The 27,666-nt window shown below is 38.4% G+C and overlaps 1 protein-coding gene across 2 annotated transcripts; it reads left to right on the plus strand.

Moving 5' to 3' along the window:
• The first annotated feature begins 1,193 nt into the window (after window positions 1-1,193).
• Window positions 1,194-27,515, plus strand: LOC128529872 (tyrosine-protein kinase ZAP-70). Of its 2 annotated transcripts, none has more exons than XM_053503442.1 (13): window positions 1,194-1,378; window positions 10,339-10,769; window positions 13,704-13,864; window positions 16,126-16,264; window positions 16,693-16,774; window positions 21,062-21,084; window positions 21,269-21,308; window positions 22,960-23,131; window positions 23,206-23,412; window positions 23,649-23,841; window positions 24,044-24,184; window positions 25,264-25,376; window positions 26,842-27,515. In XM_053503442.1, the coding sequence occupies exons 2-13, from the start codon at window positions 10,368-10,370 to the stop codon at window positions 26,966-26,968; spliced, it is 1,800 nt and encodes a 599-aa protein (XP_053359417.1). In that variant the 5' UTR covers window positions 1,194-1,378; window positions 10,339-10,367; the 3' UTR covers window positions 26,969-27,515. The 2 variants fall into 2 exon arrangements, with proteins under 2 accessions (XP_053359417.1, XP_053359418.1); XM_053503443.1 differs by lacking the exon at window positions 1,194-1,378 and adding an exon at window positions 7,736-7,863.
• Window positions 27,516-27,666: the final 151 nt, after the last annotated feature.

Consider the following 27,666-nt stretch of genomic DNA (forward strand, 5'->3'; position numbering starts at 1 on the left):
AAAAGTTCATGGGGTGGAGTTAGATTTGATCTACCTCCTTTACATAGGCGGCATCAGATATCAGATAGTCAAACCACATGTCCGTAGGGTTGTAGTCAGATATGATCCAGCATGTTCCACATGGGCTGAGTCTAACCAAAAGTTCAGGAGGTATAATTGGACATTGTTTGCTTTTCCTTCTCTAGACATCCTTCACGTCCTGTAGAGTCAAACCGTAGAGCTGAACCAGGTCCTCCTACTGAACAAAATTGTGTAGAGTCTGTAGTCAGACCTATTAGTAGCTGCTAGTACAATGGTAAAAAAAAAAAAAGTCAAAAGAAAAGTCGAGAGAGTATAGTCTGACCTGATCTAACTCCCCCAACATGGGTGGAGTTTAACGAAAAGTCCAGCTTCTCCCATCTGAGTAAATTCAAACCAAATGTCCAGAGGGTGGAGTTAGACTGGATCCAGCTCCTCCTACATGGGTAAACGCTAACCAAAAGTCCAGGGGGTGGAGTCAGTCCAGATCTAGCTCCTCCTGCCAGAGTGGGCTTAAACCAAAGAAGTCCTTCAGAGTGTGTCAGATTGGATGAATGTGTTTGTTGTTGTGTACTGGACAGCACCTTGTGGGTTAGACATTAGTCTTATAGGAGGAGTTGGATCAAGTCCAGCTTCACCCCCTGGACTTCTAACCCTAGGACTAGAAATAAAAGCAAACTGAGTTTGTCCTGACTATGTAAGGGCACAAACGATAAAAGTGATGAGAACAGAAAGTTCTCTGGGCCTGAACGTACCTGGGCCTTCTGGCAGAAAACAGATCAAGGTGTGTGATGTCGATTTCATTTGTGACTTTAATAAATTCCTGCTCAGTGTGTGTGTGTGTGTTTTAATTGCGCTGTGCTGTTCATGTGGTAATAATAATCATCAGATGACTTTTTTTATAACGCATTACACTATGACACATTTTTGACTTGTACACTGCTGCTGTAGTACATTCCACTGAAAGAAATATGAAGTGATTTTTATATTGTAAACACGATACACACTGCCTGCTACCAGAGCCCGCGCTACACTGATTGAGGTGGAGGAGAAATTTTCAGTTTCTGAGAATTGCAAAAAACATAAAGGGGACTCTAACAGCCCACATAGTTCACCTGCATGTGTAAAAGGGTTGACACACACACTCATGCATTCAGACACACTCACACACCCACACACACACACGCACGCACACACGGTAGTGCTTGGCAAGCACAGATGTCATACATCAAGACAGATCAGAGTTCATCACCTCCTCAGACTGTGCACGATTGTCTCTGACGGTTGATTTGGGCTGCACTTCTCAGTCTCTCCATCTCTTTTCTCCTTCTCTCTCTCTTCCTGGAGCCTCCTGGAGTTGGTGAGTGCTCAATTGGATCGTGTGGTCTCTTTTTTCCTCCTTTTCATCCCTTCTCCGTTACTGATGGATCTTCTTGTCTGGTTCTCGGCTGATTTCATGACCCGTTCCAGTGTTGATCTGAGTGTCAGAGTGGTGAGTGTGTAAATGAGGTGAGCGAGACTAGGACGGTTGTTAAACTGACAGATGAGTTAATTCAAGGCCAAGTTATGAACGAGAACAATAGCAGCCATTAGAGAACATTGATGCGTTGAGGTTTTCTTTCTTTCTTTTCTTCTTTTTTTCAGGGGAAACCTGTGCCATGTCGCAGTAACAAAAGGTTTCTAACAGCGACAGGGCGTCTTTCCTTTGTCTGATGTTGGTTTAATTTCCAGTAATTTAACAACTGAAAAAATGATCTGCTGCGTTTTGGTGACAGAATAATGACATTTCATATTTTATGCATTACATTTGCATTTAGACTTAATCTGCTTCAGTCTTATCCAGATCAAATTACAGAAACAGTTTGTAAGCTTTGTTAAACACATCCTAAGCAGCATGCTAGCAGAATAAATTGATCAGTTGATGTTTCGTGTACCGTAACAATTTCTACTCACCTCATGTCCTTTGCATTGTGCGTCATCTTATTAGCACTAAAATATGTACGTATACACAGTATGTTTACGCCTGAAGCTAGCTAAAATAGGTTTTATTACCCTGTACTCCCGTGCATATGTGTGATCCTGAAGTTGTCATAATTTAAAATATCATTAGTACGTAAAATACTGGGGAATTATTTCTAAACTGCTACGTAGACGCTCAGGAGTGAAATTAAGAATGGTACAGTCCAAATGTAAGACAAAAAATTATGTTATAATAATTATTATTATAAAAAAATAGCAAAGAAATTTAGACTGATTGTCATTTCTATACAGTTACTCGAATTTATTGACATTTTTCCTCATTGCTACTTTTTACTTACATGGGACCGCTTTGAAACTCAAGGTCACTTTCCAAGGTCAAGGCCGACATTAAGCAAATAACAAAAGACAAAAACTCTTAAATAATCATCACATGCAAACGTTTTTATGCAAGAAGACATAATGCAGATGAGTTATTGATAGCCGAACAGTGAGATATCAGTGAATAGCTTTCTTGTAAAGAATGTTAATTTAATCCCTTTTTTATTTTTCATAATGTGTTCCGTTACCTAAAAGTATATTAATAATAATTAATTTATCTAAAAAAATAATAAAGCAGATGCAAACCCAATGTAGGAAATTTATTAATAGCGCTATCAAACAGACTAATGCACTCCTGTTCAGGAAACCTGACATGTTTTGGTCCCGCCACAGCAGACGTTAAAACCCTGCGACCTAAGTTAACCCGCATCCGTTCAGCCTAAATTTCGCCTTGCAGCGTAAAAGAAATCTAATACATAGATGAGTAATCTATTCAAGCTATTTTGCCAGCATTTAAAGAAACAAAATAATTTTACTTCATAACTGTTAATCCATTTTCAGCAAGTATTACAGCATTGTGAGCAATAAGGCATTGTAAAGAGCATTAAAAACAGCAGGAAGTCTGTGGCAGGATTCCAGGCCTGTCTCAGCTCTAAACGCTCGTGATATTTCAGCCGACCAGTGGGAGCAGCTAAGTACGGGCGAAAAAGCTGTTTGTGGAAAATCAATGACAAATGCAAGAAAAGGAGTATAGCTTAAAAAGGCCCAGGGTCAGAGTCACTAATGATCTCAAACACATTTGCGGGTGGGGGTGGGGCGCTGGGATAGTGCACATAAAAACATTTTGGTTTCCAGTGTAGGGTGTAGAGAGAAAATAATTTCCATTCACTTTTAGAATAAATCGGTCATGCCGAAAAAAACGATAATAATAATCAATATACGCTGATTAATATATACTGAATAATATAACGCTATTCAGTATGGTCCAGAGTACAGCGCAAACCCTAGTGATGAAAATTACAACTAAAACAGCTATAAATACGTACTAGTATTTAACCTGATTCTGCAATAACTAGGATGAATTGATGCATGCAGTACTTAAACAGAATTAATTGGTAAGATGTTCCTAGTTAAACATTATTCATGGCTCTCATGTTAGCGTTTCATTTGTCATTTGACAAAGTGAAATATGGATCTCTGGTTTTAGCCTTAGGACTGGAAATGCCATGAAAACATTACACTCAAGCCTGAATCATTACACTGTCCAAAGCTTCAACAAAATCAACTTTTAAAGTTGAAAATGTAATGAATTCAGAAATGACCCTCTTGTTCATACTCATAAGTTGCTCATAAGTGTTTACACAACTGCATTTTCTCTATAGAAAAACATACAATAATATCATTAGAAAATGTGCCATACATGCCTGAACACTGTAATATTTTGTGCATGTTGTAAAATGCAATTTGCATTCAATCATATGTTTGTATCTAGCAAAGATTTTTATGTAATATGTTGGAAATAACTGCATCATTTGCACTTTGGACTTTGGTTCCTCTCAAGGTTACTTCCTCATATCGTCTCCCTCATCATCGACTCATTTAAACGTAAACGCAGAACTTACATATTTCTGTAACCCTGCATTGTTGGAATCTGCGTTGTTAAAAGTGCTTTAACAAATAAAATTGAATTAGTTGAAAGTATTAAAATAAGCCCATTATTTCTGAATGTATTAAAACCGATTAAAGGAAATGTAATCTCCAGCTTATGGTTATTATGTCCGCTTCAAAAACATCCTAATTTTTTAGCTTTTCTTTTATTATTATTGTGAGCAGTTACAATAGCATGTGCTGATAAAACGTTATTATATATATTTAGGGCTGAACTAAACCTACTTGATATTTCTACTTAACTAATGATTGATAATGATGAATGAATAAATACATTTAGTAATAATAATAAAAATAAATGATAATAAATAGTTGCCCGTATGTGAATAAAATGTAGATAATTAAGTCTCATTATGGACAAATAACATCCATTTCACATGTGATCGTGCATTTGTGATTATATGAATAACATGTGATGTCACCATGTTCTACCCAGGACATTATTTGTATAGTACAGTGATCGCCAAACGTGTCGAGATGAAAATTAAATTCTATGTATTAATGACATTCTGAAAATGTTAAATAATGACAATTAACATAATACAGTTTTTTTTTTTTTTGATATGAGAAAATTGTTCTTCAAGAATTCTTACTGTATTTAGTATGAAGTCTTTTACTCCTTAAAACCTGTCAAAAAGACGTCTGTAATACTCTGGTGTCACCTCTCGATTAATGCCTGCTTCAAGATTATATACAATCATATAGAATTTATCACAGAAGTTCACAATTCACTAGTGAAATTCTCTAATTTAAGCTATTTTAGTGCGGAGGCGGACACCCCGGCTTCAGAAAGTAAAAGTCCCGCCATACACATGCTCCATCCACTAACTAAGCCAGCTGATTGTAAATAGCACAACTCTTTAGCCAGAGAGGATGGAACTAATAAGTGATATCATAGGGACAACTATAATACATGGTATATGCTGTCTTAATAGTTTTGGCCACCATTGTATATAAACATCGACGGATAATTTAGTCACTAAATATATTTTATATGTGATCATAAGTTGGTGATCATGTGAATAATATGTGATCATACAGTAGGTGCATGTTGGTATGTTATACACAGGGAGGTATTTATATATTATTATATTATGACTCTGACAGATGTTTTATATATATATATATATATATATATATATATATATATATATATATATTTTTTTTTTTTTTTTTATATATATATATATATGTTTTATTATTGATCTATTGACAACAACCTTTACAATCAATGAATAGATTTCCTAGGCTCAATATTAAACTCTTTAGACTCTTTTGAAGTGACTTCTCCTTGGAATTACAGTGATGCTTGCTTTCACTTACCTCATCTTTTACTTATTTTTGTAATAAATATATAAGGTTTATATATACAGTTTATAGGCAGACTGATACGCCCCACCGGACTTAATGCTCATCTGTTTCGAAAGATTTATAACCAAGAATTATAACATCATGCTTCTGTACGTGTGCACAGTTTGAAGGAAAGTACTATAGTAAAAAATATAAATATTTTTTTTTAGTTTAATCAGACGTTAAAGCCTGGGATCACCAGTTAGTTGTAGTACTTAAAGGTGTCAACTGACTACTGCGGTCTCCTTTTAGTCTTTAATCTAAGCCTAAAATTTTGTTCAATACATATAAAAAAATTTTAAGTCACATTATGGAACACTTGTTTTTATCTTTATTTATCTTATCCGTAATCAGAGAACTTTTGATCTTTCTCATACATCCGGAACAAGAAAAGGAAAGAGTCTCGTTCTTTACCGCAACGTTCTTTCTGGAAACTCCAAAGAAAGAAAATGGCTTGTGCCAACAACCAAATTTGCTTTTTTAGCTAACGACATACTTCCCACAGTCATCAAAGAACACGAAATTAAGTTTCCTTTGAAGCTACAATAAGTAATTTTGATGTTCAAATTTGTATCATTTTGTTTGCGAAAGTCATGCCTACTTAGTTACACATTGTTTTATTGCACATTTAATTTTATTTGCATGGTTGATTTAAAAGTCGGATACTCATGTGTAAATCGATGTGTCAGAAAGTGCTACCAGTATAGTGTATCAGGAAATGCTACCTCTGATGAAACTGCAAGAGTTTTTTTCATTGCTGTATGAGGGAAATGTTGATAAAGTAGTACAGAGTGATATAGCTATACATTTTAAATACTGGTAGGAAATTCTGGCAGGAGAGTAAAAAAAAGGTAGAAATAAAAATGTTCTTACTGTTTTTTTTCCCTCTACACACTTATTGCTAGCCACAGTGGCTATAGCTAGCCATACGTACCCCTCGTCTAGCAGCCATCTTGAACCACATGTTTGAACGCTTGAACAGCATAAAGCAACTAGGTTTCATTCACTTCATTATACTGAAAGTACAGTAGCAATTCACTCACCACCATGATGCAAACCTACAGTAGCATAGGCATGTACGTATAGTGTCACATGACTGGCACATGCCTTAATTTTTCACAAGAAGAAACTGGTCAGCTCGTTTGGCACTGTGGCCTCCCCATTGAAAGGAATATACATATACGAGGGGGCAGTGCCACATGTTATGCCATGGCTGGTGGCACATCTTCAATTGAGGATTCTCTGCTAACAAATGAGAGGCGGTGAGTGTGCTGGTTTGGACTTCAGTGAGATCAAGGGTAGAGATGGTGTAAGGCATGCTGTGAGTGCCATACTGTGTTTGCATGCTCTTCCGAGGTTCAATGCTGAGGGTCCGTTGTTGATGGACCTTTTGTTACCTCCAACTCTTGAGATTCAGCTGCTGTTAAGATTTACTTTTGACTCTGGCATGCTGCCACTGAACTATGATTGGCCCCTTTGACATTCAGTGTGGACTTGCTGCCGGTGAACCGGCAGTTGCTGCCTCTCTTTCGTTGCTGCCACAGCTTGCTGTCATGCCCACTAGACACTGCTCCTGACCCACATCCTACACTCTCCTCACTTTATTTCTATGTCCCATCTTCTGAACTCCCCATCTCACATTAAACTGTTTAATAAGAAGTAGAAGTTTTTTAAGGACTTGTTTATTTCCAAGCTTCAAGGTTTCTAGTGTCATTGTCTGCCCGCCCCTCCCCCGCTTTGTAAAAAAAACATGCTCGCTAGCATCATTCTTAGCTAGGTGTCAGTTTTTCAGCAGCATTGTTCTCATCATTTGAACCACATGAAGAGAAAAAGTCTCGCCATACCATGTAGCAATTCACATTTACATACTGTATATACCAAGGAGCAGGCAGGTGTAGCTTAGCGGTTGAAGCTTTGAACAAGTTGCAAAAGAGTTGCAAGACACACCATGCTAGTTTGCCTTTGTGCAGCTGGTCAGCGGTTTGTCAAAGTACTTTTCTGGTTCGTTCTCCACCACACCTTTGTCACCTGACTGCCCTTTACGGATAGGATCCCTTTGCTGTGGTTTGGTGCGGCTAAGAACATAGAGCATGTGTGTTTCTGCATGTGTGTGTCTGAGGGTCTTCCGCTCTGATGCTGCAGTCCTCGTTAGGATTGCGGGCTGATGTGTGTGTGTGTGTTTGTGATTTTGTCCAGGAAACTGTGGTGTAACACACAAGCGATGTTGAAAGTGTGTGAATCATTGTGGGAGATGAGGAAGGGTGGGGGGGGGTATTGATGGGTGGTTGGAGAACGGGCAGATAATTGAGCAAAATCTGATCAAACACAGCACTCTTTGTCTTGCTTATAAGATATTATTAGGGCGAAGCTGATTTTTTTGCTTAACTTTTCAAAAAGTTTCCTATATGCTCTGACCTGTCCACCTCCCACACAGTGGAAAATAAGTATCATAAATACTGAGCAAACAAAGAGAGAGAGGAAACAGTCTGATACGGAGTGAAGGACCGTGCAAAGAACTCACAAGAAAAGGTAACAGGATTTGCTTAATATGAAAAAAAAAAAAAAAAACATGTTTAATATCACACGACTTTGCTTCAAAAGTCATGTTCGAAGCTAAAGTAAATCTTCCTTAGTATCTCAAATAGGCAAGTTATAAAGCTCTTTTCAGGTAGCGAGGTTTCTGCAGTGATATTAAGCACTCGATGCACAGTGCAGAGCTGGCTTAATATAAAATAGTTTTTTACTAGTTCTTAATACTATTTATTTTAAATTATACTGTAAATTGTTAAATCTGGCACATTCCGAATAAATCAAAAGTCCTTATTTTTTCGCACTGTCATTAGAAATGTTAATATTTATGTTTTTAATCATTAATTAACTTATAAGTTAATGCAAACGAACGCATGCGTCGATCTTCATCTTACTTCATCTTATCAGAATTTACTGATGATTTTAGCTCTTGACCAGTGAATATGGGTCACCAGTGAGTCTGTACGTCCTCACTCTAAGGACAAATTCCAGGCTTCCAGATTCCGAAATTCCAGATTTTGGAGACAGTTCTGAGAACAGTTTTAAAACAGCAGAACTGGTTCACTCTGATGGACCCTTAGTTCTAGAACTGTTCTCAGAGTTGTTTAAGTTTGCGCATCTATGATTTTTTTAATTATTATTACTATTTTTATTTATCTGACCGTGTCGCATTGAGGAAGTTTAAGCTTAAGCTTTGGCATCGGCCTTTAAAGACCACACCCTGGGTCAGATTCAGTTGTAAAGTGAACCTAGCTGTCATTCTTGGCGAGTTTAGTATTTCGGTAGTAAGTATCTCAAAGACAACGAAAACACCTCATTGTCTTTAAGATATTTACTACTGATCAGTCCCAGGTGTAAAGACCCTGACTCTTGCTGAAAGCGAGTATAGGGTATAAGATATAACAAATCTGGTTGATCTGTGCTTTAATGCTCTGATATCTTGGTCTCATTTTCTACAAATTTAATTTATATCAGTTGTCATATGCTTCAATTTTTATATTTGGAAGCCTGGGGTGTCATTTAACCGTTAATCAAGCGAAGAACCACAGTTCATAACTTCCAAGAGATATATGCATTTTTATGTTTAAATAAATCTACCTTTAACCTTATGTGTATTTTTTTTTATTACCCTAGACATGTGAGGAACCATATCCCTTCATAAGGCCCTTATTGAAATACTAAAAAAAACAAAACGCTTTTTTTCACTTTTGATTGTGAACTTTAGATTTTTCTTAAAACATTTCATCATTTTTATATTTGCAAAGCACGGTTGATGAAGTTACCATATATGGTTCCTCACCCATAGTTAATAGGGCCTAGGGTAATGTTTTTTATATTTTAAATGGTACCTAGTTTGGACCTTGAACGTAAAACATATAGCCGTACAACCTTTATCTAATAAGAGTGCGTTGCAAATTTGAAAACGGATTCGGACGTATTTGATTTTATTTCAAAATTGTTTCTCACCACGACTTCAACCTTTGTAACAACTCGAGTCGTGTAAGCTGTTAGGAATTTGTGAGTGTTCTGCCACGTATGTGCATCTGTACAGCTGAAGAATTTCCCTGATGAATGTTTTTGTCTTTATTACCTTTAAACAGATTTATTTCTTACTTTTGACTTGATAATAATTGAAATAAACAAAACCAGTAACTCAAAAGAGATGCTACTACCCTGGACCTCTTTCCAGTCCTCTGTCTCTCAGTTTGTCCCTCTCTTCGAGACCATGAGAGCCTTATACACGGCTTTACTGGTACAGTGAGCGTAAGAAAGCATGTCCTGTTTTGTGGCGAAGCGTTTGTGTGTGTCACAGAGGAACATTCGAGAAAACGTCAGCACCTGTTAGAATGAGAAGATGTCGAGATTAGCAGAGGGAGGCAGAGGATGTGTGTGTGTGAGCTTCCTGTTGTGGCGATGCAGGTCTCAGATCAGCACTAAAGAGCATCTGCACATTGCAGAGCAACGTGTCGGCATACACACTTACAAACTGCGGCATGATAAATGCATAATGTGGATGACAGGGGCATGTTTGTGTGATCTGGCTACAGTCCTGAAGAGTTGTGGGACTGAAAGGAAGCATGAAAAACAATGTGTGTATGAGTCAGAGAGATAGTGAGTTAGTTGTTTCCACATTTGTAGTGAAGCTTTCACTGTAACTGTTAAAGTTATGAAAAACAGAATCACACTGGTGTCTTTCTCTGTCTCTTCTTTTGCTTTTTTTCCAATAAACAACTCGTAATTTTTTCCCTCCTTCTCTAATTCAATCCTGAAATACAGTATTACACATATTCTGGCTTGAATATAAGTTATGTTTTCCAAATTCTAGCTTTCTTACTGACTATCTAATATTTTGACGTCCAGTCTCAGAAAATCACACTAAACTGTACGTGTCCTTGTCACTCAAGTGGTGCTGCTACTTTTCTTCATTTTTAGATGATGTAAAACCTACATTCAACTCATCTTTCCTCTCTTTAGACTGTAAACACTCCTGATCCGGCTGCGCCATGCTCGACCCCGCGGCAGAGCTGCCTTTCTTCTATGGCAGCATCAGCCGCTCAGACGCTGAGCAGTACCTGAAGCTAGCGGGGATGAGTGACGGTCTGTTCCTGCTGCGTCAGTGTCTGCGCAGTCTGGGCGGATACGTGCTGTCTCTCGTCTGGAACCTGGAGTTTTATCACTACCCGGTGGAGAAACAGCTGAATGGGACGTACTGCATCGCGGGTGGAAAGGCCCACTGCGGCCCAGCGGAGCTCTGCGAGTTCTACAGCAAGGACGCGGATGGCCTGATGTGCGTGCTCAGGAAGCCGTGTCTCCGCGGACCAGACACAGCCATCAAACCCGGCGTCTTCGAAAACCTAAGGGAAAACATGCTGCGCGAGTATGTCCGCCAAACCTGGAACCTGGAGGTGAGTCAGTTAAAGTGTAAAAGTTGAAGGTCAAATAATGCAGTTGGGGTAACGAGGTGCGGCCGGCTCCCCAGTTCATCACAAAGGTGATGAGTTCTACTAGTCCAGTTTTAACGCACTGTTGTTTGATAAGGCAGGCAACCCAGACATGTTGGTAATCAGGTGAAATGCAGGGCGCCTGGTCGCATGCCTATTTAAGCTCCTAGAAACCGGCACGTAACATGCGAACATTAGGTTATTATTATGGTAATAGGGACTATACATCCATCCATCCATTAAGGGGAACAGTTGTGTTAACAGTGGAACCTTGGATAACGAGCATAATTCGTTCCGGAAGCGGGCTCGTATTCCAAAACACTCGTAAACCAAATAAAATTTTCCCATAAGAAATAATGGAAACTAAATTATTGGTTTCACAGCACAGTGTCGGCACGGTGTCAAATTACGCGCGCACACACACACACATAACGAAAAAGTAAAAATAGAACCCTGACAGATAAGTGTTTCCGTTTATCCGCGCAGGCACTATGTTCGTGTGTTTGGGCCTGTCGTTATGTGTGTGCGCACACGTAATTTGCCACCGTGTGTACATAATGACAGGCTGAGGGAGAAAATGCGTGCACAGGATGTTGATTATACCAGTGAGAGACACACACTAAGACCTAGCAGGAGAGACGATTACCCACAATTCCGCAGCGCAAGAGAGAGAAAAACATTGGCTCCGTTGAGATCACCTGATGCTCGGCGTCAAAACAAGATGCGCATGCGTGATACATGATACTCGGTACTCGTAAAACCAAAATTGGTTCATTTTTCACGTCAAAATTTATTCAAAATCTTTTCTGGTCTTGCGGAACACTTGCAAACCGCGTTACTCGCAATCTGTATTTGTATGACTGTGGTAGGACCGTTCAACACTCACATGCTTATTCACACACTACGGGCAATTTTGAGACACCAATTACCATAATCTGCATGTCTTTGGACGGTGGGAGGAAACCCACCGAGAAGAACCCAGAGAAAACCCACCAAGCACACGATTGAACACAATTCGAGAAAGCGAGGCAATATTTTAAAGCCTTTAGTTTAGCAATGTGCTTCCCAGTACTGATAAACCTCCCACTGAACATCCTCATACAGCACATGCAGGCTCCCACAATACAACATCATAGTGCTATCCTTAAAGGGCCCCCCTTATAACAATTTTTTCTTAAGCAGAAAGAGAATTGAATTTGCTGTGATGTGAATTCGATAAGATCAGATCAGAGCCGTTATGAAGCTTTACAGAGCATAAGTCGCAGACACATCTCAATATCAACTGTTCAGAGGAGATTATTGTGTATTTTGGACGACTTCAGCATTATTTTACAATGAAGACAAAGAAATGCTGCCTCAGTTTGGAGCAACGGATAAAGGTCACGTGACCTGATGAGTCCAGATTGACTCTATTCCATGGTGATGGGCGTGTCAGGGTAAGAAGGGAAGCGCATGAAGCGATGCTCCCATCATGCATTGTGTCCACTGTACAAGCCTCTGGAGACAGTGTTTTGATCTGGAGTTGATCAGTTGCTCAGGTCGAGACTCAGCAAAGTTATCTGGCAATAAAATAAAGTTAGCTTACGACCTGAGTGTACTGAATGACCAGATTATCACGTCTATGGATGAGTTGGGTTTTTTTATGCCCTGATGGCACAAGTATATTCAAGGACTGAATAGTAGTGTGAAAGAGAGGTTCTGGGAGCATGAGGAATCATAACAGATATAACAAACTAAACCCCACAGTGTGTGCCGTAATCAAAGATAAAGTTGACTAAATAACATCTTAGAGTGTGCAACTTTTTTTTTTTTCGTGTTATTTAGATAGTTAATCTAATATGCAATCACGACTGAAAAACCCCAAAAAAACTGATGAGTCAACTTTCATGGCGGAGCTCAGAAACCTTTTTTTAATCTACTATCGTACTGTGGTTGAGTTTGAGCATCAATTCTGACCAATAATCCTAATGCTTTATCGTTTCTCTAGGAACAGCTCATACAGCACATGGCAGATGCTCTAAATAAGTCTAATAATAAATATATAAAATTGGTGATGTGATGACAGGGTTATTTATCATTTTTACGGAAGGAGTCTCCAGTGTCAGCACTCTTGACTTCTGGTTTCTCTGTCACATGACAGGCTGCATATTTTCTTCTGCGTATTTTATTTTCTGCAAAAGAGCAAATATTGGTTTATGCAATGACTTTTATATGTGAGCGATTAAATAAAGTGTTAAATATTAATAAACAAAATTGTACTTGTTGACAGATCACCGTGGTATAAGCTGAATAACACGACCCATCTTGTTATATGAAAATAATCGTCTCTGTGAGAACATGGCACATACCACAGCAAACGTAAATTAATGTACCATGTGTGAAATGCACGGCAAGATATTTACATAATCCATAACACATACAGTAAGATGTAACGTACCCAAAGTCTAAACTATTTCATTTGTATCATGTTGCAATATATTCTTACATGCATATCTAAAAATTGCTTAATTCAAAAATATGCATATAATCCACCAGGGGCGTTCAAGTCAAAGCGGGACTTTTGATTGTGCAGAATAACAGGAAGCAGTTATTGAAGTAAAAACTCTCGTTTCTCAGAATGATCAAAGCGCCTAACGTCTAAAACTCTTCTCTTAAATGTTTTACTGCGGCAAAGAGTCTCATCACCGAACCGTGCTTGAAGTTTCCTGTAAATGTCAATCACTTTTCCGCCTTTCTGTAAATTTTTCTGTAAAAGTCCCGGTTTGGCTTGAACGCCCCTCGTAGACATTAGACTCTAACTTCTATTGGTTGTCCAGTGTTAAAGTGAATATAGTGTGCTGACGTGTGTGTGTGTGTGTGTGTGTGTGTGTGTGTGTGTGTGTGTGTGTGTGTTTTCAGGGCGAGGCCATGGAGCAGGCCGTGATCAGTCAGGCTCCTCAGTTAGAGAAGCTGATTGCCACCACGGCCCATGAGAGGATGCCGTGGTTCCACAGTAAAATCCCGCGTCAGGAGGGAGAGAGGAGACTCTACTCGGGCTCTCAGCCAGACGGAAAGTTCCTGTAAGTCAGCCTGATGTCCTGGAGTGCTGCAGATTTCAATCCTTTACAGCCATGTGGTTTAGATCAAATTACGAGTAACATTTTATGCATGCAAAGTGTATAAGTGCTTAATGTGTGAAAAACATTGGACACTTAGAGACATCCAGTACATAAACAAGAGATATGATCAGATGAACAGAAATTGTGTAAGCATATAAAACACATTTTTAAAAATCTTCTCACCAAAAAAAGCATAGATGGTAATAATATTTTAATCCGAACTGAGTACTGTACAGTAAAAATCTTTTCTTAAAATTACACAGCATATTACAAATAAGGAAAAATGTCCTTTAAACATTTGTATTTTACATCTTCATCAACCTGCAGCCTGAAGCGTTGTTAACAGCGAGTGCACATCTATGATGAAGCCCCTAGTGTGTAACTACGCCATCATAAGTCTGGATCTGATAGTAGAAAGTGTTATTATACATGCAAAAAAAAAACTTTTACAAATTTTGTTTACACAGCTACTTTTTCCAAATGACAAAAAAACCCACAAATGTTTTTCACTTCATTTAAAAAACAATTTATACTTAGACGCTCTAATTCTACAGGATTTAACTCGAACCCTTTCCTCAACCTTTAACTAAAAACTGTTCATGCGGGGGGTTTAAAAACTTTTGAGCGGCTGTGCCATTAAAACCGTGCCACACACCAAATGCTCTAACGCGGCTGAATAAAAAAAGTAAAGAATGTTTAAATATTCATTTTGTGAATTGTTTATACAGATATAGCAATTAAAAAAAGACTTAATTACTAATCAATGAAGACTGTTAAAGAGTTAAAATGAAATTTTAGTAATAAAATCCTATTAGGAATAAATTAAAATAATGTGAATTAAGGAAAAGGACATAAAGTCTACAGTCAAAACCTTGTAATATAATTTAATAGACTGGAATAAGATTCAATAACTTGAATATTAAAGCAGTGAAAAGTGAACCAACACCAAAAATTAAAATAAAAAAAAAAATAAAAAGATACAGTAAAAATCATAAAATCGCTAACCGGTGCCAGATGTGCAGATGTTTTCATGTCCTTACTCCTTACTTCATTTTACTGTAATAAAGTAAAACAAATAAATCCAGTGCACCAGCAATAACTCACACACATGGTGTATACTGTATGCATAATTTTTTTTGTATAAAATTAAGACATATAGAGCGAATAAATGATAAATTAAAACATCTTGGTGTGAGGGAGGCCACTCCAAGCTATAATTAGTCATGGAAAAAGTAGCGAAACCTGAGCTGCATTCGTGATGCACGGTCGGAAACTTTCACTCGTGTGAAAGTGTGCAAACAATAAATCTGTCAAGTTGTAATCCTGTGCGAGAATATACGAGTTATTAAAAAGATAAGTGTAAAAATACTAATATGTATCGTTCTTGTTTATTGTTTCAGAGATTTAATATTATCATGAGCGACAATGTTTAATACATTAATAGATAGGGTTTATGGAAGTATGATTGTGAGGAATAAAACACTTGAGTGAGTCAATGTCAGGGTGAAGCCAAGAGATTGTTAATATATATATATATAGTAGCAGTATATACAATAGCAGTAACAACATATTAAGAATATAAAAACACTATAATAACAACAAAAATTTATATAATGATGAATTTTTCTAATTATTCACATAACTATGTTTATTCACTTATGCTTCAGCTGCTAGACGCGATCATTTTCTCACCCGTCTCTTCGTCTCTCTTATTCTCTTTATTCTCTCCTTTCTTGAACGTGAAATTTACATTACGGCATTTGGCAGACGCCCCCTATCCAGAATGCCTTACATTTTTATCTTATTTTACATCTGGGCAGTTGAGTGTTAAGGGCCTTGCTCAAGGGGGTGGTCATGGGGTTTAAACCTGGGACCTACCGAACCGTAGTCCAATGCCTTAACCACTGAAATAAAAAAGTTATTTTCTTCAAACGTTGTCACGTCAGTGATTTATATAAAGCATCCACAGTATGAGTTGCTCTGTGAGATGTTACGATAATATAACCTACTCGAGCGAGGGCGATCATAAGAATTCAACACCGCTGCTGTATAAACACTATTAATGCCTGCGGTAGATATTAATCGAGCAATCTTTTAAGCAAAAAGCAGAGACATTTTAACTCAAAACACACTTTTTTGTGTTATTTATAGCTGTTTTTAATAACTAGTACATAAAGTGCAGAGATGCTGGTTTACACACAGGATGTTGTTCCTGTCTGCAGAGTGAGAGAACGAGACGAGTCTGGCACCTTCGCCTTGTCTTTGTTGTACGGAAAAACTGTCTACCATTACCAGATCCTTCACGATAAATCAGGGAAATACAGCATGCCTGAAGGAACCAAGTTCGACACCGTGTGGCAGGTCAGTGGGAGGAGAAATGCTTCATGATCACATGATTATAAGGATGTAATGCTGCTTTTAAAAATATAGAGATTTTATTTTTTTATGAAGGGTGTTTAAGTCAAACCGGGACTTTTGATTTTACAGACGAACAGAACACAGTTATGAGATTAAAATCTCACTTTATGTCTCTATATAATCTCCTGCTACACTAATGCACTTATCCCAGTGTTTCTGGTTTTCTCAGTATCCCGGAGCTATGATCAGACTGCCTGCTTAATGTCCAAAACTCCTGTATTGACCAAAAATATATCTTCAAGGTTGAAGATTATTAAGTTGATCTTAAATGTATTAATTGATCATAGAAAGCTAAGCTGTGTAAAGTCCCGGTTTGACTCGAACACCTCTCATACTTTGTGAGTGCTAAACAAATTATGGCTATTTTGCAGCTGGTCGAGTATCTGAAAATGAAGCCTGATGGTCTGGTCACGTTACTGCGCGAGATGTGCGTAAACCAGAACAATGCATCAGGTAAGAATTTATAGAAATGCAGTATGTTACTATTACTATGCACACCATATATAGGTTGAGCTTTTATCACGTTTTTAAATCACAATAGCTTATATATTTACAAACTGTTACATTAATTGAGTTTCCGGGACATTTTGTGCATAACAGTGAAAATTTAAACTTGCAGAGTGTAATAATAAAACACTATCAAAAAAATATCAAATACACAGACAGGATGTCTATCCACACAGTGTAGAAGTATATCATTTATCTACAGTCTTACTCATAGAGAAAAATCGCCAGGATGTTTTTTTCATAATGGCAAAACTTTACATAATTACGAAGAGAAAGAAAAACCCGAAACTGTGAAACCCCACTGAATAAAATGAACCATCCAGGAAAAGTCAGAGTTTATCAAATATTATTTATATATAGGTAAATTAATTTATATAGAAGGTAATATGAAGCTCTAAATTAAAAAAAAAGTCCACCCTCATCTGATTAATAGAAGAACGAATGTCATGACTATGAGTAGGATGGTTTGAGTTTTGAAGAAAATTGCAGCCGTTCTGAGCAACATGCAACATGTATTTGGAGGTTAAATCCGTATTTGGAGGTCAAACAACTTCGACACACTTGTCATCTTGGCGGAGGAAAAAGCAGTTTCCTCGATAAAACTGTAAATAATTATTTCTTTTTCTTTTTAAAAAATACGCCTTGTTTAGCCGGTTGGCGATCAGCGGACAGGCGCTAGTTCAGAACGATGGGATAGGCTCCAGGGCCCCGTGACCCTGAATACAGAAGATGAGTGAGTGAGAGTGAGGGCCCAAGCACTATAATCCTAAGGATTATTTTTTTCCCACCCTTTTGGACTTTTTGGGGGTCTTAACTTGCTCAAAAACTCATGAAAATTGGCAGGGATGTTGGAATCTGCTGCCATTGGGATGCCTGAAGTCGCGCGGCCCGGGGCCCCCATGGGCCCCACACGAGATTTTGCTGGATAGCTCATACACACTTTCACGTAGGCACACGAAACTTGGAGAACCTTTAGAAACTTTAGAGCTCATTGAACCAAACAACTTTCGCACTGCATGTCATGGTCTCAACTCAACAGGAGGCCGGTTATTTTGGGTTGTTTACAAAAACGCACCCGATGAGTTATTATATACTCCTCCTAGGGAATTTATACGATCGTCACCAAACCAGGCCGATGTGATCTAAAGACATTGAGGATGCAAAATTGCGGAGGGATCTTTGTTACCTTAAACGGGTCAGCCGTGATAATGTCTTAAACAAAACTTACACCGAAAAATGATTAATAACTTTCTGTGTGGCATTATATTGAGTGACACGTTCAGTGACATCACATTGAGGAACATCATAGTGTGATGCTTTTCTTCCAGCATCTGTGTCCTATTGAACACACGTACACACACACACACACACACACACACACACACAACCACACTCATACATCACACACATGCACACATACATACACACACATTACAAATGTTAACACGCACACACACACACACCTCTCTTGCGCAAACACACGCACAAACACACTTATATCACAATGTTAACATTCTCACACTCACACAGACGCACAAATATACACAAACACACTTATACTCATGTACTTGTACTGTATATGACACATCGCAAATTCTAACCCGGGGTGGCGATGGCACAGGGTGCTTGGGCCCGTCATCGTTGCTCGTCAACTATATTCTACTTTGTCATTAATACGTGTGTGAACACAATAAATGAGCTTGATAGCGGGTGCTGCATTGTTTGCTCTCTCTAGTTACTGTGATGTTTATCTTCCATATTAGAAAATAACAAATGAAGTTGTAAGTGAAGACCAAACTAATGGGATGTACAGGTCTGTAAATAAGCTGTAAACCAGTGTTTACTATATTTGTTTTTAATGATTAACACAATTATTTAATTAGGACAGGATTTTAATACTTTTTGGCTCTCAATATTCTTTTTTGCTCTGCTACGAATTCACAGGAAATCATATTATTTAAATTAATAATATACATCTATTATATATATATATATATATATATATATATATATATATATATATATATATATATATACACTTGCAATCAGAAACATTCAACCCCCTCACCTCAATAGACAATATAGTAATGTTGATGAAAGATAATAAAAATAAATTAAAAATAAAAAAATATTTGCGTTATTTTCACAACAGAAGTTGATTAACTTTGAAGTTCAAATGAAAATTGTAAGTCTTGTAACACATGAGCATGTGCAGTACTATTCAACCCCCAGCACCATGTGGAGCGCCTTTGGTTCTTATAACTTCTAACAAGCATTTTCGATAAGTGCTGACAAGCTTCTTGCACCTCTCGATTGAAACCTTTGCCTACTCTTCACGTGCAAAACGTGAAGTTTGATGGCTTCCATGCTGCAACTGCCTTCTTCAAATCCCACCAGAGATTTTCAATTGGATTTAAATCTGGTGACTAAGAAGGCCATTCCAGGACACTCCAGCATCTTTTCCCCAACCAAGCTTTGGTTGATTTGGAGGTGTGCTTGGGATCATTGTCTTGCTGGAAAATCCAATGATCACCAAGGTTTAATTTATCAACAGAAGGCATCACGTTCTTCTTCGAAATGGAATCCATGATGCCAGGTACACAATCAAGATCGCCAGTTCCTGCCGCAGAAAAACAGCTCCACATCATAATTGACCCACCTCGGTGCTTGACTGTGGTGATGGTATTCTTCTGGTCATAAGCCTGACCTTTTGCACGCCAGACATACCGCTGGTCCATATGTCCAACAAGTTCCAGTTTGGTTTCATCAGTTTATAGAACTGTCTCCCCGAACTCTGTAGGTTCATCCAAATTCCTCCTGGCATATTCTAGTCGACTCCTGATGTTCCTTGAGGTCAAGAGTGGAGTGCGTCTTGGGGTCCGGCCATAAAGTCCTTGATTATTCAGTGCACGTCTTATAGTTGCCACTGAAGCACTTGTACCAGCCTTCATCATGTCATCTTGTTATATACATATATATTAAATACATTAAGGCGTTCTAAAATACTTTTAAGGCTTTACGCACCCAAACTATTACAAATTAAAAAGTATATATTATGCAAAAATACGGGTTTGCAAACCTGGTTTTATTCTGTTTCAGCAAAGGTGTAGTCCCTAGTAATCGCAGAAGCCATAAGATCTGTTGCTGGATCACACTGTACCAGTCATCTCGTCCTCATGATCATGTTCCCCTTTTCTCTTTTTATCCTTGATCTTCTTCCAGTCGTCCTTCCCTATCTACACCACCTTCTCCTCCGCATTCTTCCTCATTCACCCTTTTCTTTTACTCAAATCTCACTCCTTCTACAGTGGACTTTCCTCCTTCTCCCTGTCCTATATTTTCACACCTTACAATTGTTTTATCTTTTTCATTTTCCGATCAGTTAATCTCCCCTTTCCTCCATCGTTTCCTCTCTCTGGCTTGCCTTCTTCGCATCTATTCTTCTTCTTCTTCATTTTTCAGCCTCTTCTATCTTCGACTCATTTTGTTCCTTATTCTTCTCCCATCCTTGTCCTGCATTGACTTTCATTTCCTATTCATTCACACCTACTAAATCCTGTCTTCTTCCTTTTCTTGTACTTTAGTGTATCACTGTTCATTTTTTTACCATTCCTTCATTTTTCTCTTTCTCCTTATCCTCTTTCCTTTTCCTCACATATTCTTCTCCTCCTTTTTCATCTTTTTCTTCTCCACCATCTTATTTTCCTACCTCCATCTCTTCTTTCTCCACCTTCTCATCTTCTCCATTCAATCACCTTACTCTTTCTTCCTATGTTTTTTATTCTTTTATATTACCTTACTTTTCTCTTTTTGTGTCTTCTCCTGACCTTCCTTCTATTTACTTCTCCTCCTCCACCTTTTACCTTTTCATTCTATCTCTCACCCTGCTCCCACATCTCACCTCTTTATCCTTCTTCTTCTTTCTCCTTCCTTTACGTTACCTTCTCCTCATTCTTAACATCATGCTTCTAGTCCTCCTGTTTTCCTCTCCTTCTTCATATCTTCTCCGTCTCTTCCTATTCTGGAGTTTTCTCCACTGCCTTTGCCTCCTTTTTCTGCATGTTTAACTCTGAGACGGCTGAATCAGGACATGAAGGTCTTGCTAATTATGTGATCAATACATGAACGTAAGAAACACAAACGAGACGGGACGGGACGGGAGATGAGTTAAAGGATCCCTGCTATGTGTTATGTTATTGAAGCATTTGTCTCTGTTTCTGTTTTTCTCTTCAGAGGCTCCAGCCGTGCCTGCGCTTGTACGTATCAGGTTTATCTCTTCTTACGATATTATCATAAATTGGACATGCACGTGTCCTCTGTGCATGTGGACATGCACGTGTTCTGTTCTCTGTGCATGTGTGTTTGTTTTGTCTTCATCTCTCTTTCTCTCTCTCTCTCTCTCTCTGTCTCTCTCACCTTATCTGTTTTACTTTCTTGCAGAGGAGAGCCAGAGCTAATGGCTACACACCGCCCCCTGAAGGTGAGCATGTGTTAACACAAGACCTGCTGTACAAACATGGCAGGACACATGATCTAACAATTATGCATGTAAACTGAGTAAAAAAAAACATCTGCTGAAACATATATCAGTATCTTTAAAAAATATCAACCTCACAATGTATTTTTGTTAGTTTTCCTCTATTTTGTCTTTTTATTCTTCTCATTTTCCTCTCCTACTTCCATTTCATCTCCTTCTCCTCCCAGGGTTTTACCTTGTCCAGCATCTTTTCTTTTACTATCATTCCTGCTTCCTGCTTCCATCCTCTCCTTCTCCTTCTTCTTGAACATTTCCTACTCATTTCCTACTCTCTTTCATTTTTTTTTATCTTTGTGTTTGTTCTTTTTTGTCTGTTTTTTTCCCCTTGTTATTTATAGAATGTGTGAAGTAATGCTGTGAAGTAAGAATGCTTTCAAAAATAGTAGTGTTAATAGGTTATTTTTATCAATTAACACGATGGAAAGTAAGTAACCAGAAGAGAAATCCGAATTAAACCAGTGTTTGGTGTGACCACCCGTCTTATTATGTAATCCCACTCGATGAAGTTGAGATCCGGGCTCTGCAGCGGCGACACCATTCCTTTCAGGACTCCTTGCTCTTCTTTATGCTAGATATATATATATATATATATACTACCGTTTAAAAGTTTTAGAACACTTGCAAATTTCTTTGTTTTTGTTTAGTGATTTATTTTCTACATTCTACAACAATACTGAGAATTTCAAAACTATAAAATAACACATATGGAATTTAATAATAACAACAAGAAAAACAACAGTTAGTTGTTATTTTAAGACACAGAGGTCGGCCTTTCTGTAATAGTTCTTGCAAGAACAGTATTGTCAAGTGCATTTGCAAAATCCGTCAAGCACCATAATGAAACTGGCTCTCATGAAGGCCGTCCCAGGAGGGCGAGACCAAAACCCACCTCTGCCTCAGACGAGAAGTTCATTTAGAGTTATCAGCCTGAAAAATGACCAATTAACAGCACCTCAGATTAGAGGCGTTATAAAGTCTTTACAGAGCAGAAGTAGCAGAAACATCTCACCATTAATTGTTCAAAGGAGATTAATGCATTTTTTGGACGCCTTCAGCATTCCTTTAAAATGTAGAAAGAAATAAAAATCAGGAACCATCATGGAGTTAGAAAGTGACCCCAAACTTTTGAACGGTAGTGTATATACTTATATTTACATTTACATTTAGGCGTCTGGCAGACACTCTTATCCAGTGCTTTGAAGTTCCCGTCACTGGATAGATCCTTACACTAGGGTACTAGGTTACTAACTAAGTATTCTTCAGCCAATCATCTGCCCCTGTTTCTCACTGGTTTATGCCCTAAGTAAGATATTTTTATATTTGAATGATTCATAGGTCACTGTGTGGCTTAACGAACATTAAACATTCCTCTGAAACTGCTCAAGTACAGCGACTGGGCTGAAAATAATGAGAGACAAAAAAGTCCATCAGGAAACCTGGAGAACTATTCCTCAAAAGTACATAATAAAATATAAGAAAGTTTGGAGCTTTGGAAGCAAAATATAAAGAAATGAGCGTTGGCTCAAGAGTTTTGCAGAGGACTGTATGTATGTATTAAATGAATTATTATTAATATTAATGTTATTATTTCCAGTTCCTAGAGCTCTGCCGATGGACAGCGAAGAGTTCGTCAGCCCGTACGCTGACCCGAAGGAGCTCCAGGATAAGACGCTCCTCATTAATCGAGAAAAGCTGATGGTGGACGAGGTGGAGCTCGGATCTGGAAACTTTGGCTGCGTGAAGAAAGGAGTCTATAAGATGAAAAGGTGAGAGCCGTGAATGGATATTAGGAGAAAGTTGAACCTGGTATCTTGTGTTTATGGCATTTTATGTTCCTCAGCAAACACATCGACGTAGCCATCAAGATTCTGAAGAGTGAAAACGAGAAGGGAGTGAAGGAAGAGATGTTGCGTGAGGCTGATATCATGCACCAGCTGGATAACCCCTACATAGTCCGCATGATCGGACTGTGCGAGGCCGAGGCGCTGATGCTGGTGATGGAAATGGCGCCTGCCGGGCCTCTCAACAAATATCTCTCCAGCAGGAAGTAAGGACGAGTTCTTATTGTCGAGTTAAACAAAGAACTGTTTAGTAAAACTTTCAAGCAGCTTTCCCCGAACCTTGAGCAAAAGTCTGTTGAGGATGTCATCTACTCAGCATTATTACAAGCAATAGTATTAATACTTCTACATTAAAATTATGATGTAATATATATTTTCTATTAAGAGGAAACTAACACAATGTTAAATGTTTAAATGTGTGTGTGTTTGTGTGTGTGTTTAGAGACCAGGTGTCAGTGGATAACGTGGTGGAGCTGATGCACCAGGTCTCATTGGGGATGAAGTATTTAGAGGAGAAGAACTTCGTGCACAGAGATCTGGCGGCTCGAAACGTTCTGCTGGTCAACCAACATTACGCCAAGATCAGTGACTTTGGGCTCTCCAAAGCGCTCGGTGCAGACGATAACTATTACAAGGTGAATTTGCACATCGTACTCTGGCACAGTTTTTGTAAATGGTTTGGCGTTATTGTATGTTGCAGTGAGAACGATAATGATAACGACAACCTCAGGAACCACAAAGAGCAGCGTGTGGGTGGAAAAAATTTACACCAACATCCGTATTTGTGTGTGTGTGTGTGTGTGTGTGTGTGTGTGTGTGTTTTTTGCACTTGTGTAGGCACGAACATTAGGCAAATGGCCTCTAAAATGGTACGCTCCGGAGTGCATCAACTACCACAAGTTCTCCAGTAAAGGCGACGTGTGGAGCTTTGGGGTTACCATGTGGGAGGCGTTTTCCTACGGAGGGAAACCTTACAAGGTACTGACTTAATACTCTTTTGAGTGTTACCTGTCTGTCATGAATTCCTCTGCTGCTGTTCCCGTGACGATAAGCCCCATGTGTTCGTGGTTACGTTTGTTTCCTGATTGTGTGCGTCTGTTTCGTGTTAGTTTGTGATTAGAGTGTCTGTTGTGTCTTAGTCCTGGTGTGAAGTCTGATTGTGTGTTTGTACGTCGAAGTCTGAGTCTCGTTTCCGTGTTCTGGTTCTTCAGGTTTTGTATCTCGCTTGTTTTTTCCACGCATATAATTCTTGTTCGTGTCCTTCGTTGACCCCCGGATGTCTTCTGCTACAGGTTCTCTAAAAAAAAAAAAACAATACACACACAAACTCTATAATGGAATGTAAAAGTTTGTACACCCCAAGAAAAAAGGTCATAAAGTTAAACATACATCAACATCAAGGGTGGATCGATGTCACTGATGCTCCCGAATGATAAGAAAGTGTCAAATAGAGAGTGAAGAAAATGAAACTATATCCGTTTACATATTCATGAGGAGGGAAGAGTGACAGAAATAAACAAAGCATTTTCTGAATAATCTAAATTACTGGATACTATTGAAGAACAGTGTTTGTGTTGAGCAGACTAAGACCTCTGGTGGCTAGGAAGGGTATCAATCCACGCTGTTATCACAATGACAAATATTAAAAACAGCACTATATCCCATATGGAATATCCCAGTTAGGAAGCTGGGGTCAGAGCACAGGTGCACTCAGGATACAGCGTCCCTGGAGCAGGTAGGGTTAAGGGTCTTGCTCAAGGGCTCAACTGTGGCAACTTGCTGGTACTGGTGCTCGAACCCCAGACCTTCCGACCAGTAAACCAGTGACTTTCACACAAATGTCCGACAATGCCTTCTTAAAATTTTGTTAGATTTTTAAAAATATTTAGTTTGTTTGTTTGTTTTGTTTCTTTTTATGATTGTCTTTTTCCAGGACAGAACACGGAAGGGTTTTTACACAAAACTTCATTGTACATTACAAGTCTGACTGAACGTGTTTGTACTTTTGTACTTATAAAAGTGCTAAGCTGCTTGCAAACTTTTTTAATCGTGTGCAGAAAATGAAGGGTCCCGAGGTGATCAGCTTCCTCCAGAGCGGCAACCGGATGGAGAGTCCAGCTAACTGCCCGGAGCCCATGTACGAGCTGATGAAAGAATGCTGGACGTTAAAGTATGTGAGATTTGTTAGTTATTAGCTAATGAATAATAAAACTGTATTAACTTCGAAACCCTCCAGGAACTCCTTTGATGGCCCGAACATGTGGAAATGCTTTGGAGCGCGGTCAGGGCTGTATGAGGGCTGTGGCAATAACTCCCAGCCGAGCTCCTGTAATGTGCAAGTGGTGCGGGGGGCCGTATGAGTTTGTGCATTATCCCGCAAAAAAAGAACTTTGGTGATCAAAACAGGCTGTTTTTTTTTTCATTATTATTAAAGGCGTACCAGGGAGGCCCGCAACCCTGAATACAGAATAAAGTGGTATAGAAGATGAGTGAGTAAGTGAGTACCAGGGAGGAGAGCGTTTCAGTCATGAAGTCCAAGCACTAGTGAAATGCTGGGATAAATGCATTAGTGTAGCAGGGGGTTATATAGAGAAATAAAGGGTTCTGTTTTCTGTTATTCTGCACAATTAAAGTTTGACTTGAACACCTACCCTGACAACAAAAAAATATTTATAGACAGATTTATATATTTGAATCTATTCCCCTTTTAACATAATAATAATGCATCTTAGGGTTTTTTATTTTCTCTTATACTAATACAGATTGTTATAACCTGCTCATGAAACTCCCCGTTACTTGACTTACAGATGGTCAAGCAGATGTGACTTTTGAAGCCACATTTCCTCCATCTGTGGGATAGTTTGCATTTCTGGTCATGTGACCTGTCATGGAATCGCACGCATATGAAAATTACTTTTAAGAAGTTAGATATTCTTTAGATATTACAAATATTTATTATTTATTTTTCAGGGTTTTGTATGTGTTTAGAATATATACATGTTTACCAGCGGTAAACAGCGGTACCTTGGCATACAAATTTATTCTGTTCCGTTAAGGTGAAATTTTGCATTGCAAAACACATTTTCCCATAGGAAACAATGTAAATGTGGATAATCCGTTTCAGCCACCCGAAAATATAACCAATATTACAGATTTTAAACACTATAAACATATTTTTGCATACAAAAACAATCACAACACTTAAGACATGTACAGTAAATGCAGTAATATATAAATATAAATAGGCATTAAAACTCACTTAACCTTAATTTATGATACCTCTTGGTACCAGCTGCTTTAAAATCCAAAACTGAAAACCAAACTGGCTTTCCACTGGCGTAAACAAGTTTTGAACGACTTCTGGCCGTACACAAAATGTAGGCCGTTCGTATACTAAAATTGCTTCGCTAAGGCCAAGGCAAATTTCTTGCAAAATTTTTTTCTTTTTTCAGGTGAAAATTCTTAAGGTGGGTCAGTAGTGTGCTGAGGTACTGCCTTGTGCTCACAGTGTCATTTTTCCAGACCGACTCTGACATCTAAATGGAATTAATAAAGAGGTTTATTTTTACCAAAGTGTATTCCAATCAAAACAATGTGAAAAAGCCTTTTTGCATTCTTTCTATTTTCCTTTGCAGGTATGAAGACAGGCCAAGTTTTGTGAAAGTGGAGGAGAAGATGAGGACCTACTATTACTCCATTTCTAAGAAGAATCCCACTGAGGAGAATGGAGAGGCAGCGAAACCGGAGGGGGCTGAGATTTGAACCTTTTTTCCCAGGAATTACTAACAACCTGATGTGCTTAATTGTGAGTGTGTGGTGTGTGTGTATTTTACAAAATATCTGCATAGTGATTGCATATGCTCATTACAGGACTCGCTGTGTTTCAAAGCTGGCGAAAAGCGGAAGCTCTGTCTTTATAACATACATGAAGTGTTGTTTTTAACATCCTCTATGACATAATGATGCAAGTTAAACTGTTTGTCTTTCTAAGAATGAACGTCTTGCTCTCATCTTTGCCACTTTGTCCTTTTTCCACGAACTTTGCAGCTATGGTATGTGGTAAAGCTGATATAATAACAGATATTGAATTAACAGCGTCTTTTAATGCTAATGTTGTTGGGCCGTAATAAAGTGTTCTTAATTCATGTAAGAAATATTGCAGAATTGAGGTCGAATTGGGTTGAATTCAAATCTCAGTCAAACTCAGTTTTCTATTAATATTTTACACTTATGTGTGAATTCTTATGTTGTTGTTTTTTTTTGTTGTTGTTGTCATATTTACTTTTTAATAAACTATGCAAATACTGTCTGGGCGAATTGTTTTAATGCAGATGTTGGATGTACAAGGTTTGTACCTGCTTTTTCACATTTTAACAATTTTACTCTTAGCCACAGTAAAATATTTGGAAGATGAAAACAAGCCCATAGCAGTCGTTCCCGTGAACATTCAGCAAGTGGTA

This window comes from Clarias gariepinus, chromosome 9, assembly GCF_024256425.1.
Source record: "Clarias gariepinus isolate MV-2021 ecotype Netherlands chromosome 9, CGAR_prim_01v2, whole genome shotgun sequence".
Lineage (NCBI taxonomy): Eukaryota > Metazoa > Chordata > Actinopteri > Siluriformes > Clariidae > Clarias > Clarias gariepinus.

Excerpts from the sequence above, each read along its gene's own strand:
- LOC128529872 (XM_053503442.1), top strand. The coding sequence starts at position 10,368 with ATGCTCGACCCCGCGGCAGAGCTGCCTTTCTTCTATGGCAGCATCAGC. Across the intron at positions 21,085-21,268 it reads CTCCAGCCGTGCCTGCGCTT|AGGAGAGCCAGAGCTAATGG; the intron begins GTACGTATCAGG and ends ACTTTCTTGCAG. Across the intron at positions 24,185-25,263 it reads ACGGAGGGAAACCTTACAAG|AAAATGAAGGGTCCCGAGGT; the intron begins GTACTGACTTAA and ends AATCGTGTGCAG.